At 54.5% G+C, this 13598-nt stretch overlaps 1 protein-coding gene across 7 annotated transcripts in view; it reads right to left on the bottom strand.

Annotated features, from left to right (window-relative positions):
* Window positions 1-1220: 1220 nt before the first annotated feature.
* Window positions 1221-13598, bottom strand: part of PLEKHM1 (pleckstrin homology and RUN domain containing M1) — a 56499-nt gene continuing 44121 nt past the window's right edge. For all 7 annotated transcript variants that reach the window (XM_061144274.1, XM_061144275.1, XM_061144278.1 and 4 more), the window contains 4 exons: window positions 10516-10709; window positions 5054-5117; window positions 4158-4315; window positions 1221-3425 (listed from right to left, as the gene is read on the bottom strand). In XM_061144274.1, the coding sequence (XP_061000257.1) occupies window positions 3314-3425; window positions 4158-4315; window positions 5054-5117; window positions 10516-10709 (528 nt within the window). In that variant the 3' untranslated portion in view covers window positions 1221-3313. The remainder of the gene's footprint in view (window positions 3426-4157; window positions 4316-5053; window positions 5118-10515; window positions 10710-13598) is intronic.

A 13598-nucleotide genomic window follows, 5' to 3' on the forward strand; every position in this document is an offset into this window, starting at 1 on the left:
CCCCCCCCAGCCAATCTGTCAAAGCTCAGGGCAACCTCCGGGGGTTGTACTCAAGATGCTTACCTTATCTCTGCATCTCAGTTTGCTGTCATGTAAACTGGGGACAGTAACACCTACTTCATAGGATTGTTGTTGTTGCTGTAAGTTGTGACTCTCTGTGACCCCATGGGCTGCAGCAGGTCAGGCTAACGTATTATTATCATCACATTGTAAGAACACACATCTGAAGAGTTATTATTATCACTAGTTTTACTATGAGATGAGCCCTCCTCTTTGGGGTTGAACTGGGGTCTCCAAACTCCCCATCTGCCATCCTCCTTTAGGCAGGAGGGGGAAGGGAGAAACAAGTATTCTCAGAAACACCTTGCTAAGGATGGACAACTGAGTGTAAAGGCAGCGCATAGGCCGTGTGCTCTTCTGGGCCCGGCCTCTTCACACCAGGTCCCTCAGGGCTCCTTGGAGCCCACCACCTCCTGCCCTCGAGGGAAGCTGGGGCTCCTGTGATGGGCAGAGGGCACTCCCTCAAAGGCTGAAAGGCTGCCTCAAGGACAGGAAACTGCAGACATCAATCTTTCAGTCCCAAGTTCCTGCACCCTGATTTCCCTGGGAATTAGCCTGTTTCCTTCTTCTGTCTTTACAAGGGCAGCAGTGGGCTTCCTCCTGCAGGCCCTCCCCACCCCCAGACTTCTGCTGGAACTTCAGAGGAAAGCTGGCAGCCAAGGCCAGGTGGAGCCCTAAAACCATGAGCCCTGAATCTGGCCCTGCTCACAAGCCTTTCCTTCCGGAGCCTCTTCTCTCACCTTGGATGACCAATGGGGAATGGTTTCACACGTTCCAATGTCAGGGGTCTGTGCTTTGACATTTAAGGAACAGGAAAGAAGCCATCACAGTGGGATTCCAGGCATTCGCTTCAGTTACATGAGTGTATGTGAATAAACCTCCCCAAAGGCCCTGAAATCCTACCCCATGGTGGGGGGAGGGCTGACTCAGAGGAGAGGCCAGGTGGGGGACAGACTGAAGAATTACTTCTACTATTCTCCATGCTCACTCCTGGCACACAAGCCCCCTGCTTGCAAATGTTTACCTATAACCACCCCCCTCCAGCCCTCCCCTGTGCCCAGGGACTGACTGAGGCCAGTGGAGGCTATCAGACAGTATCTGAGCGCCTGTGGTCTCCCCCAGTCAGTGACAGCTTTCAGATTCAGAAACCAGACCACAGATTAGAAACAGCAGGTCTTTACTGCAAAATCACTCAAAAGTCACATGGCCGCAGTTCCTCCGATACATGGCAAAGCACTTCTCAGGGCCAGGGCCCTCTAGAAACAGGTTATTGCATAAAACGAAATTTTAAAAATAGTGTGGGCACTACTGAGGTTCATACCAGCTTTCCACTGGAGGTGAAGAGGGTGAATCAACTCATCTGAAAGCATCAGCAGCTTTTTGGTGGTAGGGAGGGGGGCGGTCAGCTTTAATGCTACTGATCCCGGAGAAGGTAGGGAGTGTGGTATGCCAGCCCCCACTGAACCAAAGTGGACTTCTCCAGGGCCTCACTCCCGCTGCCGCCTAGGGATCTTCTGGGATACAGAATACACTCACAGGGCTGGGCTGAGGCAGTGCTGCCCGCCCCAAGCCCACCAATTATGGCTCTGATCAGGCTGTGTTTCTGGTGGAGCATTAATGCTGGCTGGGGGTGGGGGTGGGGGTGGGGCTAAGGATCCACTTTCTGGTTTAGGAGGCTGAGCACAGGTGTGCACCAGCTTCCGTGATGGGGACAAAGAAGCTATGTGACAGCCCCTTCCCTGACCCGCCCACCACCTCCTCCATTCTATTGCACAATTTATCCAGCTCTACAGGGCTGGGCAGGTGACTCAGCAGCCGAATCACCCCAAGGGAGAGGTGGGAGTGGGTTCGTCTCTTGACAGTGAAGGGGGATATCTACCTGAGGCCTCCAATCTCAGCTGAGCACAGATAAGATGGTCAGGAGGGCACCAGGGCTGAGGGGGGCCTGCTGGGTCCAGGAGAAGTGGGGGGAGGCAACAGAGAAATCATGCCCCCCCACAAAGCCCCAGGGTCTAAATATCGCTTTGAAAACAATTTCAGGCTCCACCCAAAGACCCCCTCCAAAGGCAGTTGTGCTCCAGTGAAATGTTCCAATCTCTTGGCAGCAGCCCTCCTGGGTTAGTCCAGCAGAACTTTGTGAACTCATGGCTTCATAAACAGGCTGAGCATCCTTCCACGGGTGGCTTCTCCTGCATGTCCTTGCGCATCTCTGCAGCAGGGCTGGCGCTCTTCATGGAAGGACGGCGGGGGGCAGTGTGGACACAGTCTACCTCGGTCCCGGCGGGGTCCGTCAGGCGGGGGTGCATTCCTGAAATGTGTCTGCAGCAGCCCCCTGCCCATCTGGCTGCCAGTCGGGGGCAGGAGTGAGGAGGGCAGGGGGCTGAGGGGTGGGCTAGATGACGACGATCCTCCCCTGGACCAAGGAAGGCTCAAAGTGCTGACAGTGCTGGTTCCGAGTCATAGCCCTCCTCCGTCGGGACCAAGATCCCAGGCTACAGGAGAGCCGCAGGAGGGGTGGGGGGTGGGTTTGACACAGAGAAATTGACGGGCTTTTCAGGTGGAGGGGGGACCAGGGAGCAGATTGGGGGTGGGTGGAGATCGTGATCCTCAGGACTGAGCCCGCCTGGCCCAGGGCAGTTTGGCACCTTGTACAGGAGCTGTCAGCAGCAAGCGCCCGGTGAGGGCGAAGGAAAGGCACCCACCAGCTGGTGGGCTCTGTCCTGGGGGGCCTGTCCACCCGGCCACCACCCACCTCCAAGCTGGGCCTGAGCGGTTTCTACACATCCGCTCAGGGTGAGAACCTGGATTTCCTGGGTGACTTGTGGAGGGTCAAGAATAAAAAAATATTTTCTGTCGAAATATGAAGGGAAAAAAAACCCACCTTAAAAAAACTAGACCTTTTAATCAGGAATGTGGAATTGAAAATGCTCCCAAGTCTTGTTTCCACAGTGTTGAACAGCCCTCATGGAGATGGGGTGTCAGTGAGGGGAGCCGGGCCGATTAGTGCAAAGCCCCCCTCCGCCCACACCCTCGGACAGGGGGCACCTGCTGGTGTCCGCACCTCCTGGAGCAGGTGGGTGGGGGGGCAGGAGGTGTCATCAGGGGCTCCCGGGGCTCCCTCTCGTAGGCCAGTGCTCTGGTCTCATCCGAGAGTTTTCCTGGCTCTGTGACACCTTGAGAGTGTGGCCAGGCTGGTGGCCAACCCAGCTGGGATGGCTGAGCCCTGGGTCCCGGGTGGGGACAAGAGGCGGGATTAGGTGAGACTGCTCTGCTCCTGGTATTTGCGCCGGCGGGCACAGCGGGGGCAGCCCTTCTTGACCACGGCCTGGCAGGTCTGGTGGAAGACAGTCTTGCATTCGCCGCACCTGGGAGAAAGCCGCAAGCGCAGCTGGGACCTCGAGCCTCTGGGGCTCGAGGCTGTTTGGTGCTCCTGACCAGAGCCAGCCACCCAAGGCATGCGGCACTGCCTCTCCATCCTGGGAAAAAAGGTTCTCGCCGCGGTGCTGATCTCTAAGCCCCACGATGCACACAGATGCCCTCTATTGTATTTCCCTTCTTAGAAATACTGCGGAGACTCAATGATTCCTTGCCTGTGTTCCAAACACTCTACTGTTTAAGAAACTCAGCCCTAGGTCTTTTCGGGGGGGTTGAGTCTGGGTCTGGGGACACCTACTGAAAATGAATGGATGCTCCCACTGGCTCAGTTTTCCACTCCCAAATGGGTTGGAATGGAGGCTTGGTGGAGGCCTCTTTCCATTTAGAGGCTTCTGATAATGAGGGATGACTGAGGACAATCGTTACGGGGCAGAGGCAGTGGCAGGTACTGCCCACCAGGTGCCCACTTTGTTCCCGGCCTTGTGCCAACACTCTAGGCCAGTAACTCACCCAGCCCCTCCTCCACCTGTTTGCAGAGGACAAAACCAAGGTCCTCCCATGCGACTCAAAGGGGCAGCAGCTACCTCTTCTCTAGGAAGATGGGCGGCTCGGGGGAGGCAGGGAGTCCTTTGAGGGCTTGGCTTGACCCCTCTCAGTGGCCCCTGGGACTCGCCCCCCACCCAGGGGTGGGAAGCAGGGGGGCTGGCAGAGCGTCTGCATACCTGACTGTGGTGTCAAACTCAAAGGGGAAGATGATGTCATGGTGGTGGCAGATCTGGCAAATGAAGCCACGCTGGGTGCACAGGTCGCAGTGGTAGACATGCTGGGAGGCAAACTCGATCAGGGCCTTGAGGAAGCCTTCGTACACCCCGTCCGCGATCTGTGGAGGGCAAGCACCGGCTGCCAAGGCCTTCTGAGAGGCCGTGTCAGGCCCGAGGCTGTCTGCAAGATGTGGCCTGCTGCTCCTCCTGGCATCCTGCCTGGAGTACTCCTACTCCAAGAGAAGTTTCCTTCCACTTGGGCAACAAAACCTCCCCAAGTGAGGCCGAGCCACGCAGGCGTGCAGTCCTTGTGCACACAGGAATCCACGGTCCCCTCCCTCGAGGAAAGGAATGTCCCAAACCCTCACCCTCCCTACGCCTTCGCAGCCTGGAAGGGGGCTGAGCCCTGTGATCCTGGGCTTGGCTGTGGTGCCTGCCTGTCCCAGTGGGGCCAAGGGCTCAGTTACTGCCCCAGGAAGCGTGGACGGCCAGACACCCATTCTGAGCTGCTGAAAGGCTGAAGATGGGTCGTCCTGCCTCCATAAACTGCAGGCAGCAGCCCCCGCCCCAACATCTCCCTTTCTGATTTCTCCAGGAATAAGTTTCTAGGAATTAGGTTCCTCTGGGCTTCCCTGGTGACTCAGACAGTAAAGAATCTGCTTGCAGTGTAGGAGACGCGGGTCCCATCCCTGCATCGGGAAGATGCCCTGGAGAAGGGAATGGCAACCCACTCCAGTATTCTTGCCTGGACTCTTTGTGACCCTACGGACAGAGAGCCTGGCAGGCTACAGCCCATAGCGTCGCAGAGTCGGACATGACTGAGCGACCGACACACACCTCAGGGGCGGCGTTCTCACCTGCTGGAGGTCGGCGACACTGTACTTGTGAGGCGACTCCAAGAGATAATTCCTGTGGTTGAGCCTTCAAAGAAAAGACAAGAGGTTCCTCAGAAGGAATCTGGGCCCACCTGTGTTTGTTTTCACTCCCTCTGTGCTACTAACCAGGGAGAAACAGCTTCAGCCTGGGCTCGGGACCTGGACTTCCAGGTGACCAGGACCTTGGGCAAGCTCCTTAACCTCTCTGAACCTCAGGTGTCCTCACCTGAGCAAGAGAGCTCTTTTGGGGATTAAATAATTTATTTAAAGCATTTGGCACAGTGCCTTGTACATAGTAAATGAATAATTATTAACCACAGTTGATAGCATTGTATTGTATAATTGAAATTCAAGAACAGAACTCAAATGTTCTCTCTCTCTCACACACACACACTATACAGGTGGCTCAGATGGTACAGAATCTGCCTGCAATGCAGGAGATGCAAGTTCAATCCCTGGGTCGGGAAGAACCCCTGGAGGAAGAAATGGCAAGCCACTCCAGTATTCCTGCCTGGAGAATTCCATGGACAGAGGAGTCTGGCGGGTTACAGTCCCTAGGGACACAAAGAGTTGGGCATGACTGGGTGACTAACACTTTCACTTTTCATATATACATTATGTATAATATGTATAAAATATGTGAGGATGATGGATGTGTGAATTAATAAGATGGGAGGAACTCTTTCACAGTATAATTATATATCAAATCATCACAAAAAATACTATAAATATCTTACAATTTTGTAAATTTTACTCAATAAAGTTGAAAAAAAATTTTAAAGGTATTTTAAAAAGTCTAAAAAATAATGAGGAGGAGGATGATGAAAGCTAATGCTTGGAGCCAAGAATTGGACTAAGAGCTTGATATATTAATTCATTTAATTCTCACAAGAATCCTCTGAGGTCGACGCTTTATAACCCTCATTTGAGAAGAGGAAATGGAGGCACAGAGAAGTTAAAGAACTTGCCTGTGGTCACACAGCTAGTAAGAGGCACAGCTGGAGTCTGAAAGCAGTAGGCTGGCTCCAGAGCCTGCGTCCTTATCTCCCAGGTGAATGCCTAGAGGCTGTTATTAATAGTTGTCATTACTGCCACTATCACATACCATGGACAGTGCTGGGACAGAAATGTACAGGACATGGCCTCTGCCTTCCTACTGTAGCCTCTGGTCTAGCTTGCTGCTGCTGCTGCTAAGTCACTTCAGTCGTGTCCAACTCTGTGCGACCCCATAGACGGCAGCCCACCAGGCTCCCCCGTCCCTGGGATTCTCCAGGCAAGAACACTGGAGTGGGTTGCCATTTCCTTCTCCAGTGCATGAAAGTGAAAAGTGAAAGTGAAGTTGCTCAGTCGTGTCCAACTCTTAGCCACCCCACGGGCTGCGGCCTACCAGGCTTCTACATCCATGCAATTTTCCAGGCAAGAGTACTGGAGTGGGGTGCCACTGCCTTCTCCATGGTCTAGCTTAGGGACAGACATTTAAGCATCTGGTTTTGGCGCTCTGGGAGAGGAGTGGAAGTGTCCTGAGTGCATAGATCCCATTTCAGCGGTAGGGGTGGGAGGCAGAGGACGAGGGCTTAGCTGCCAGCAGCCTGGCTCTAGTTGCCACCTCACCAATGGCAGAGATCCCAAGGGTTACATCCTGAGAGATGGACAGGAAACACCTGCAAAAAATTCCTGCCTGGCCTTGCTGTGTGTCTGTACGGTAGTGGGGTTGGGGGTAGAATTCTCCCAGTTCAAGGACGTGCAGGAGCCTGCCCCAGGGTGCTCCGGACATCTGGAGGCAGGAAGGTGCCCGGCCCCGCGGCATCTGGAGTGGGTGCTTGGCTGTGCCCACCCCAGGGCACGGCCCCGGTTCCAGGAGGAACCCCACCAGGGGCCGAGGTGGCGAGTTCCACCAGGCAGCCCGTGGTGTGCTGCCAAGTGGCCACTCAGCGCAACGTGCCGGTCTCCCCGGGAAACTTCCGGCTTTCTGGGAACCGGAAGCTGCCGTTTATCACCAGGAAAACGCAGGGGGAGGGGCAGAGGGGGCGCACAGGCTGTTCTGAGCCGGCAGGAAGGGTGGATGGAGAGTCCTCTCTGTCGTCTGCCCTCTGCTCAGAGTCGTGGAAGCCCAGGGGGCCAGCCAGGCCACCTACCCTGGGCCTGTGAGGCCCTCAGTGAGGCCCTCCAGCTGCTGTGGAGGGGAGGTCAGGGCAGCCCCCTGAGAGAAAGGGGATCCCAAGATCTGCCGGTTTCTCCTCAACCCTTCCTGTCCTCTCAGCCTCCACTCCAACCACCTCAGTCCAGGCCTCCTCACCTCCTGCGCCAGGTACCACACCAGCCCCTACGCCCCGCTGCTGCCAAACTGCTCTTGATGGGAGTGTGACCATCCCGTGCTCAAAACTCCTCAACAGCTCCGACTGCCAGCAGAATAAAATCCTATGCCTTTGTGGTGGCACAGAGGGTCTTCGAGGTCTAGCCCCTGTACCCACAACCTGGCTGCGCTGAGCCCTGCGAAGGTCCTGGCAACCCACGCTACCCCCCTGACTCCCCACCCCCACAGCATGGGTTCCCTGCAGAAAAGCCCGCCCAGGTTTCCTCTGGTTCTTTCGCCAAACCCTGGTTCACCACACGCCATTTGTGTTGGGGCAACTCCGCTTTCCTGTGAGTGAGGACAGAGTGTGATCTGGAAGTGCTTACAGTACCGACAGTGGCCGGACTGGAGAAGGGTGACCCCAGCTCTCTGCTTGGTTCTCTTTAACACTACTTGAATACTATGTTTGTAAAGAAGAAAAGCATTTTTTTTTTTTTTTCTTTTTAAAAGGAAAAAGAAAACTCCACAAACCTTCAGCTGATGCCACTTCCTCCAAGAAGTCCCCCTGGCTCTCTGCACCCTGCCTCCTTCCCTCACAGCACACGCCTCCCTCACCCAGGGCCATCTGTTCACCTGTCTCTGTCCCTCCCTGGACACTGGGCCCCTCATGTGGCCCTCACCACAACTCCGGCAGGTCACATGAACATGGGGATCACTGGCCCATTTTATAGACAAGAAAACTGAGGCTCAGAGAAGTGAAGCCACTTCCTTGAGTCACACAGCAAGTCTGGGGCCAGGTGAAGGCTGCTCCTGAGCTCTTTCTTCACCCTATGCTGCTTCTGAAATGGGACTTCTGCAGGTCTGGTCCTGCTTTCATGAAGGCTGGAAATAGCAGCCAGAGAGAAAGAGGCAAGACAGTCCCCAGTGCCCCGACAGGGCAACCTGGACAGGCCAGTAAGGCTGCTGACCAATCTCAGCAGGGTAGGGATGGGCAAGTGAGGCTGGCACCCAGGACCCGCCCTACAGGCAGCAGGTCTACTCAGGTCTGCAGACATCCCTGAACTGAAGAGGGTCGCAGGGTCCCACCTGACCTGAGATTTCACCACCCTGGACAGGGGGGCAGGAGGGCAGACTCTGGGGCCCTGGGTCCTGGAATCTCAGAAAGGGGGAGTGAGTGGGACCCAGGAGCCACTGATGATGGAGACAGCAATAGCCTCTCCAGAAGCAGCCATCTGGGTCCCTCATGGTGGCCCCCAGAGGGTTTTCTGCTCTTCCAGGCCCTGTGCAGGAGACCAGGGATCAGCCCGCTGCTCTGAGAGCCTGTGATGGGCCAGCCTCTGTGCTTTGCCTAAGAGAGGGCTCCCCACAGCATCTCTCTGATGCAGAGCAGCCCTGGGAGGACAGGGACCAGGATTGAGCAGGGGAGCCCAGGAGACAGGGGGTCTGTACCAGCCCTGTTGGGAGGCTGCACGGGGAATGTGGAGGGGCTTGTGAGCTGCTCCAAGTCCCCAGAAACCAGGAATGAAGCCTAGCTGGGCAGCAGGCACCAGCTTGTGCACCCGAGGTCTGTCCTCCTGGGGCCCCAGGACAGCATAGCCCCACAGAAGGTGTCACTCCTCACCCCCAACTGAGCACTGAAAGTCCCCCCAGGCACTGGGTACCAAGCAGCTTTGTGAAGGGCATCCTGAGGGTCCCTCCCCAACCTTGTCCCCTTGCAAGGATTTGGGGAGGGCTGCTGCAAAGCCGCCGTGCGGCGGAGGGCTGATAGGAACCTGGGGAACCAGGAGACCAGTCCCTCTGACGTCTCTGGTCTCCTCTCACCACATCCCCACTTCCCTTCTCACTGCCCAGAAATTTCTCCCTCTTCTTTCCACACATGGGGCCTTCATCCACAGCCCATACACATTCACTACTTCTGTCTGGAACACTCTTTCCTGCAAATCCCCTCTTTCCCATTCATTTCGCAGGTCTCACACTGGAGGTCAGTTCTTCCAGGAAGCCCCCCACCATCGGCCCCCTCCAATATGGGTCAGACCCTCCATTCCGCTGTACTTCCAAGGGCGTCCTGCTCTCTCCTCCACCCTCACTCCTGGGGGTAGCCGCGGCCCTGCTCCTTGCTGTGCCCTCCAGAGGGCAGAACCCAAGTCCACTGTGCTCAGCCCTGGGGCCCAGACCCCTCGCTCGGCACTGAGTGCGTTCTCAATAAGCACTTGTCAAATGAATGAATGCATTACATGCACAAATAAAAGCCACTTCTAAACGCAGAGAGGGAGTCCTCCACCCAGCCCTGGCATTTCTCCCAAGAAGTTGCTTGTGCACTGACCCTGTGTGTAGTATATGTGTGTGTGTGTGTGTTTGTGTGTGTGTCTGTGTGTCCCTGTGTCCAGGCACTGAGCAAGCCACTCTTATGTGTGTCTGTGTATGTGTGTGTGTCTCTTTGTGTGTGCGTCTCTCTGTCTCTGTGTGTGTGTATCTGTATCTCTGTGTCTGTGTGTGTCTGTATCTGTGTGTGTGTCTGTTATCTCTGTCTGTATGTGTGTGTCTGTCTCTGTGTGTGTGCGTCCCTGTGTGTGTGTGCACCTGTGTGTGTGTGTCTATATCTGTGTTTCTTTATGTGTGTCTTTGTGTGTGTGTCTCTGTGTGTCTGTCTCTCTGTCTGTGTGTGTGTCTGTCTCTGTGTGTCTGTCTGTCTGTCTGTGTGTCTCTGTGTGTCTCTCTCTGTCTGTCTGTATCTCTGTGTCTCTGTGTGTCTGTCTGTCTGTCTGTCTCTCTGTCTGTGTGTGTGTCTGTCTCTGTGTGTCTGTCTGTCTGTCTGTGTGTCTCTGTGTGTCTCTCTCTGTCTGTCTGTATCTCTGTGTCTCTGTGTGTCTGTCTGTCTGTCTGTCTCTCTGTCTGTGTATGTGTCTGTGTGTGTCTGTATCTCTGTGTCTCTGTGTCTCTGTGTGTGTCTGTCTGTCTGTGTCTCTCTCTGTCTGTCTGTATCTCTGTGTCTCTGTGTGTCTGTCTGTCTGTCTGTGTGTCTCTGTCTGTGTGTGTGTCTCTGTGTGTCTGTCTGTCTGTCTGTGTGTCTCTCTCTGTCTGTGTGTGTGTCTCTGTGTCTCTGTGTGTCTGTCTGTCTGTCTGTGTGTGTCCCCGCCGTCCCGGTGCTCACCTCTTGCTCAGCTCCTTCAGGGCTCCGCTCCGGCACAGGCCCAGGTAGTCCCCCAGCAGCTTCAGCTGCTCCCGGCTCCTCCCGATGAGGCGCATCTGCTCCACGTGCTCGTATAGCGACGCGTTCACCAGCTGCAGGTTGATGAGGGGCTGGGCCCGGATCTGTGTCAGGAACCTCAGGGCCTGCCTGCAGACCTGAGGATACCACGGGGCGGCGAGGGAGAGACAGGAGGGCCATCTGGTGAGCGCCTGAGGTCGCCAGGCGCTGGGTCACCTACTCCCTCCCTCACCCCTCCAGCCACCTGCCGAGGGAAGCGGTACCATCTTCATTTTACAGATGAGGAAACTGAGGTTCAGAGAGGGGAAGTGACTTGGCCAAGGCCCACAGCTCAGATAAGTCAGGATTCAAACCCAGTTGATCTGGCTTCCAAACCCGCTCTTCCCCTTTGGCACCAGCGGCTGCCCCTCCCTGACCACGCGGGGAAGGGAAGGAGGGTCCACACGCCTCTCTGCCTGGGCCTCACAGATCCTTGCCACTATTTCCTGGCCTCCCCACCCCCACCACCATTTTTCTGCTGAAAGGAAACAGACATTACCCTGGGCCGACTCAGGAACCAGGTGACCGATCTGAGTCAGGCTCCAACCACAGGAAACCATGGATCAGATACAGCTGAACCAGAGGTTTCCCGAGCTGCTTCTGTCCTCACTAACAGCACCAACCAGGGCAGGGCCTCCCTCCAAGTCTCCATATGGAGTTGAGTGATCGATCTGGGTTTCTCCCACTTGATAGACATGGAAGGTTCTACCCTCAGCCCTGACCCTAATGCCAATTACTGAGCACCTATAATTTGCCAGACACTGGGTTAAGGACCTTGACCACATCCTTTCTTCATCCTCACAACAACCCAGAGGGGAAAGTGTCATCATCCCCATTTTACAGATATGGAAACTGAGACTCAGAGGAGCTAAAGTGACTTATCAAAGCCACCAGAAAGAAAGCAGAGCCCAGGTCTGAATTGAGTGCTATCTCTGCACCCTTGGCCTCCTCACTTACAAAGAGAAGTCCCTTCCCCTGCAGTCTCTTTGGGGAGGATAAGCATGGAGGAGCTGAGATGTTCTCCACCATCAATCACTCTGCAGTGCTTAGTCCGGCTTTGGATCCTGGCTCCACCCCTTCTCAACTGTATGACCTCAAGAAACTTACTTAACCTCTCTGTGATTCAGTTTTCTCATCTGTAAAATGGGGGAAAGAAAAGCACCTACCTCATGGGATTAAGTTTAGATTAAAAGAAAATCCAGGTAAGCAGCTTCTCTGTGAATGGGAGCTGCCATCAGACTCTGTGGGTGTCTGTATGGTTCAGGCATCTGTCCCCTGGGCCCGGGGGATGGGACAGGGCCAGCAGGAGACTGTTAGGCCAGGGGCTGCTCTACCGGCTTCACCAGCATTTCTCACCTCACTGATATCTCCATCTTTCCCCATTTCCCAGAGCCCTGAGGAACCAGCCCCCAGCCGACAGGCATCCCACTGGCAAAGGCCTGGTGAGTCACTGACTCAGGTCAGACTGCTGTTGCCCAGCCCTTCCCACAACTCAGCTCCAGGCTTAGGGTGAGGCCCAGATGAAATAACATGCAGGAATTCGCGCTGAAAACTGCCAAGTACATAGACAGGCATGAGCTTTGAGCTCCCCTGGGACTGTTCCTCCCCTACGGGTGGAGGAGACAGACAACGGGAGAAGCGGCAGGCTGGGGCTGACATCCTGCCAAGTGCCAGCCAGGCCTTGCAAAAGTGGGTCAGCCAGACAGTGGAAAAGGGGCCCCGAACCTGCCAGCCAGCCACTTCCTATTCTGAACCTTCCTGTCTTTCCCAGGTCTGGCATCTTTGAGAGAGTTGGATGCTTCCTGACCTTAGGTATGCCGAGGGAATTGTTAGAATTTTCTAGTTGGAAAAAGGAAGTGGCACCAAAATTACAGCAGTGAATAGGGAGATGGCTCAACAGGGGCATCCGGATGTTGTAAATGGTGAGAGTGTTTTATGTCCAGAGGGTTCTTTGCATTTGTGGTCATCTTGAGGTTTAATTTTTCTCCATGTAGTTAGTTAAATACTTAACACTGAGGGCAGGGGTAAGGATGAGGTAACCAATAAAAAAGCCAAAGTGATGCTAATGTTGGGACTTCTCTAAGCTAATGTGGCCCAGTGGTTAAGATTCTGGGCTTCCAACGCAGGGGGTGCAGGTTCGATCCCTGGTGGGGAAACGAAGATCCCATATGCAACATGGCCAAAAAAAGAGAAAGAGAACCAAAGGGAAGCTAATAGGTGTTCCCATCCCCAGGGGTGGAGGTCAGGGTGGTACTGGTTCTGAGAATTATGCTCTCTGGGCTCTGATGGGGACACATGAGGAGACAGTGTGGCTGGCAGGCCTGGGTCTCAAGAGAAGTAAACAGCTACTTCCTCTGTTTCTGTGTCTTGTCTTAGCAGAAATCTGTGCCTTTGGGAGAAAGCCGAGCCTGCACCCCTTGAGGCAGATCCTGACCGAATGAATCAGGGGCAGAAGGTGAGGCCTTAGCAAAGGGAAGGAGCACCATCTAAGTGACTGGTGGTTCTGTTTCCTTTAGCCCTCACTGCCCAGAGACAGGCACTGTAATTAACCACCCTTGATGGACGAGGAAACGGGAAGTGGAAGAGTTTGCTCAGGGTAACACAGCTATGTAAGTAGATAAGCTCAGCTGAAGAAGAGGAAAATCTGAAAGACTGTAGAATACATCATATTTAAAAGCATTTGGTGAACATCAAAAAGTATCCAAGATGTAATCTTAATTGAACAAACATGTTATAAAGCAGTATGAGCCCAGTATGATTCCAAAAGTAACAAAAAGTAGATGCCTGTATGCTTGGAAAAGGTTGACTGCTCCCAGGGGGAAGTGTGCCAGCTGGCTGGCCAATTCATCCATCCATCCATCCATCCATCATCTACCCATCCATCCATCCATCATCTACCCATCCATCCATCCATCTACCATCCATCCATCCATTATTTACCCGTCTACATATTCATCCATCCACCCATCTATACATTCATCCACATA

This window comes from Dama dama, chromosome 5 (genome assembly GCF_033118175.1).
Source record: "Dama dama isolate Ldn47 chromosome 5, ASM3311817v1, whole genome shotgun sequence".
NCBI lineage: Eukaryota > Metazoa > Chordata > Mammalia > Artiodactyla > Cervidae > Dama > Dama dama.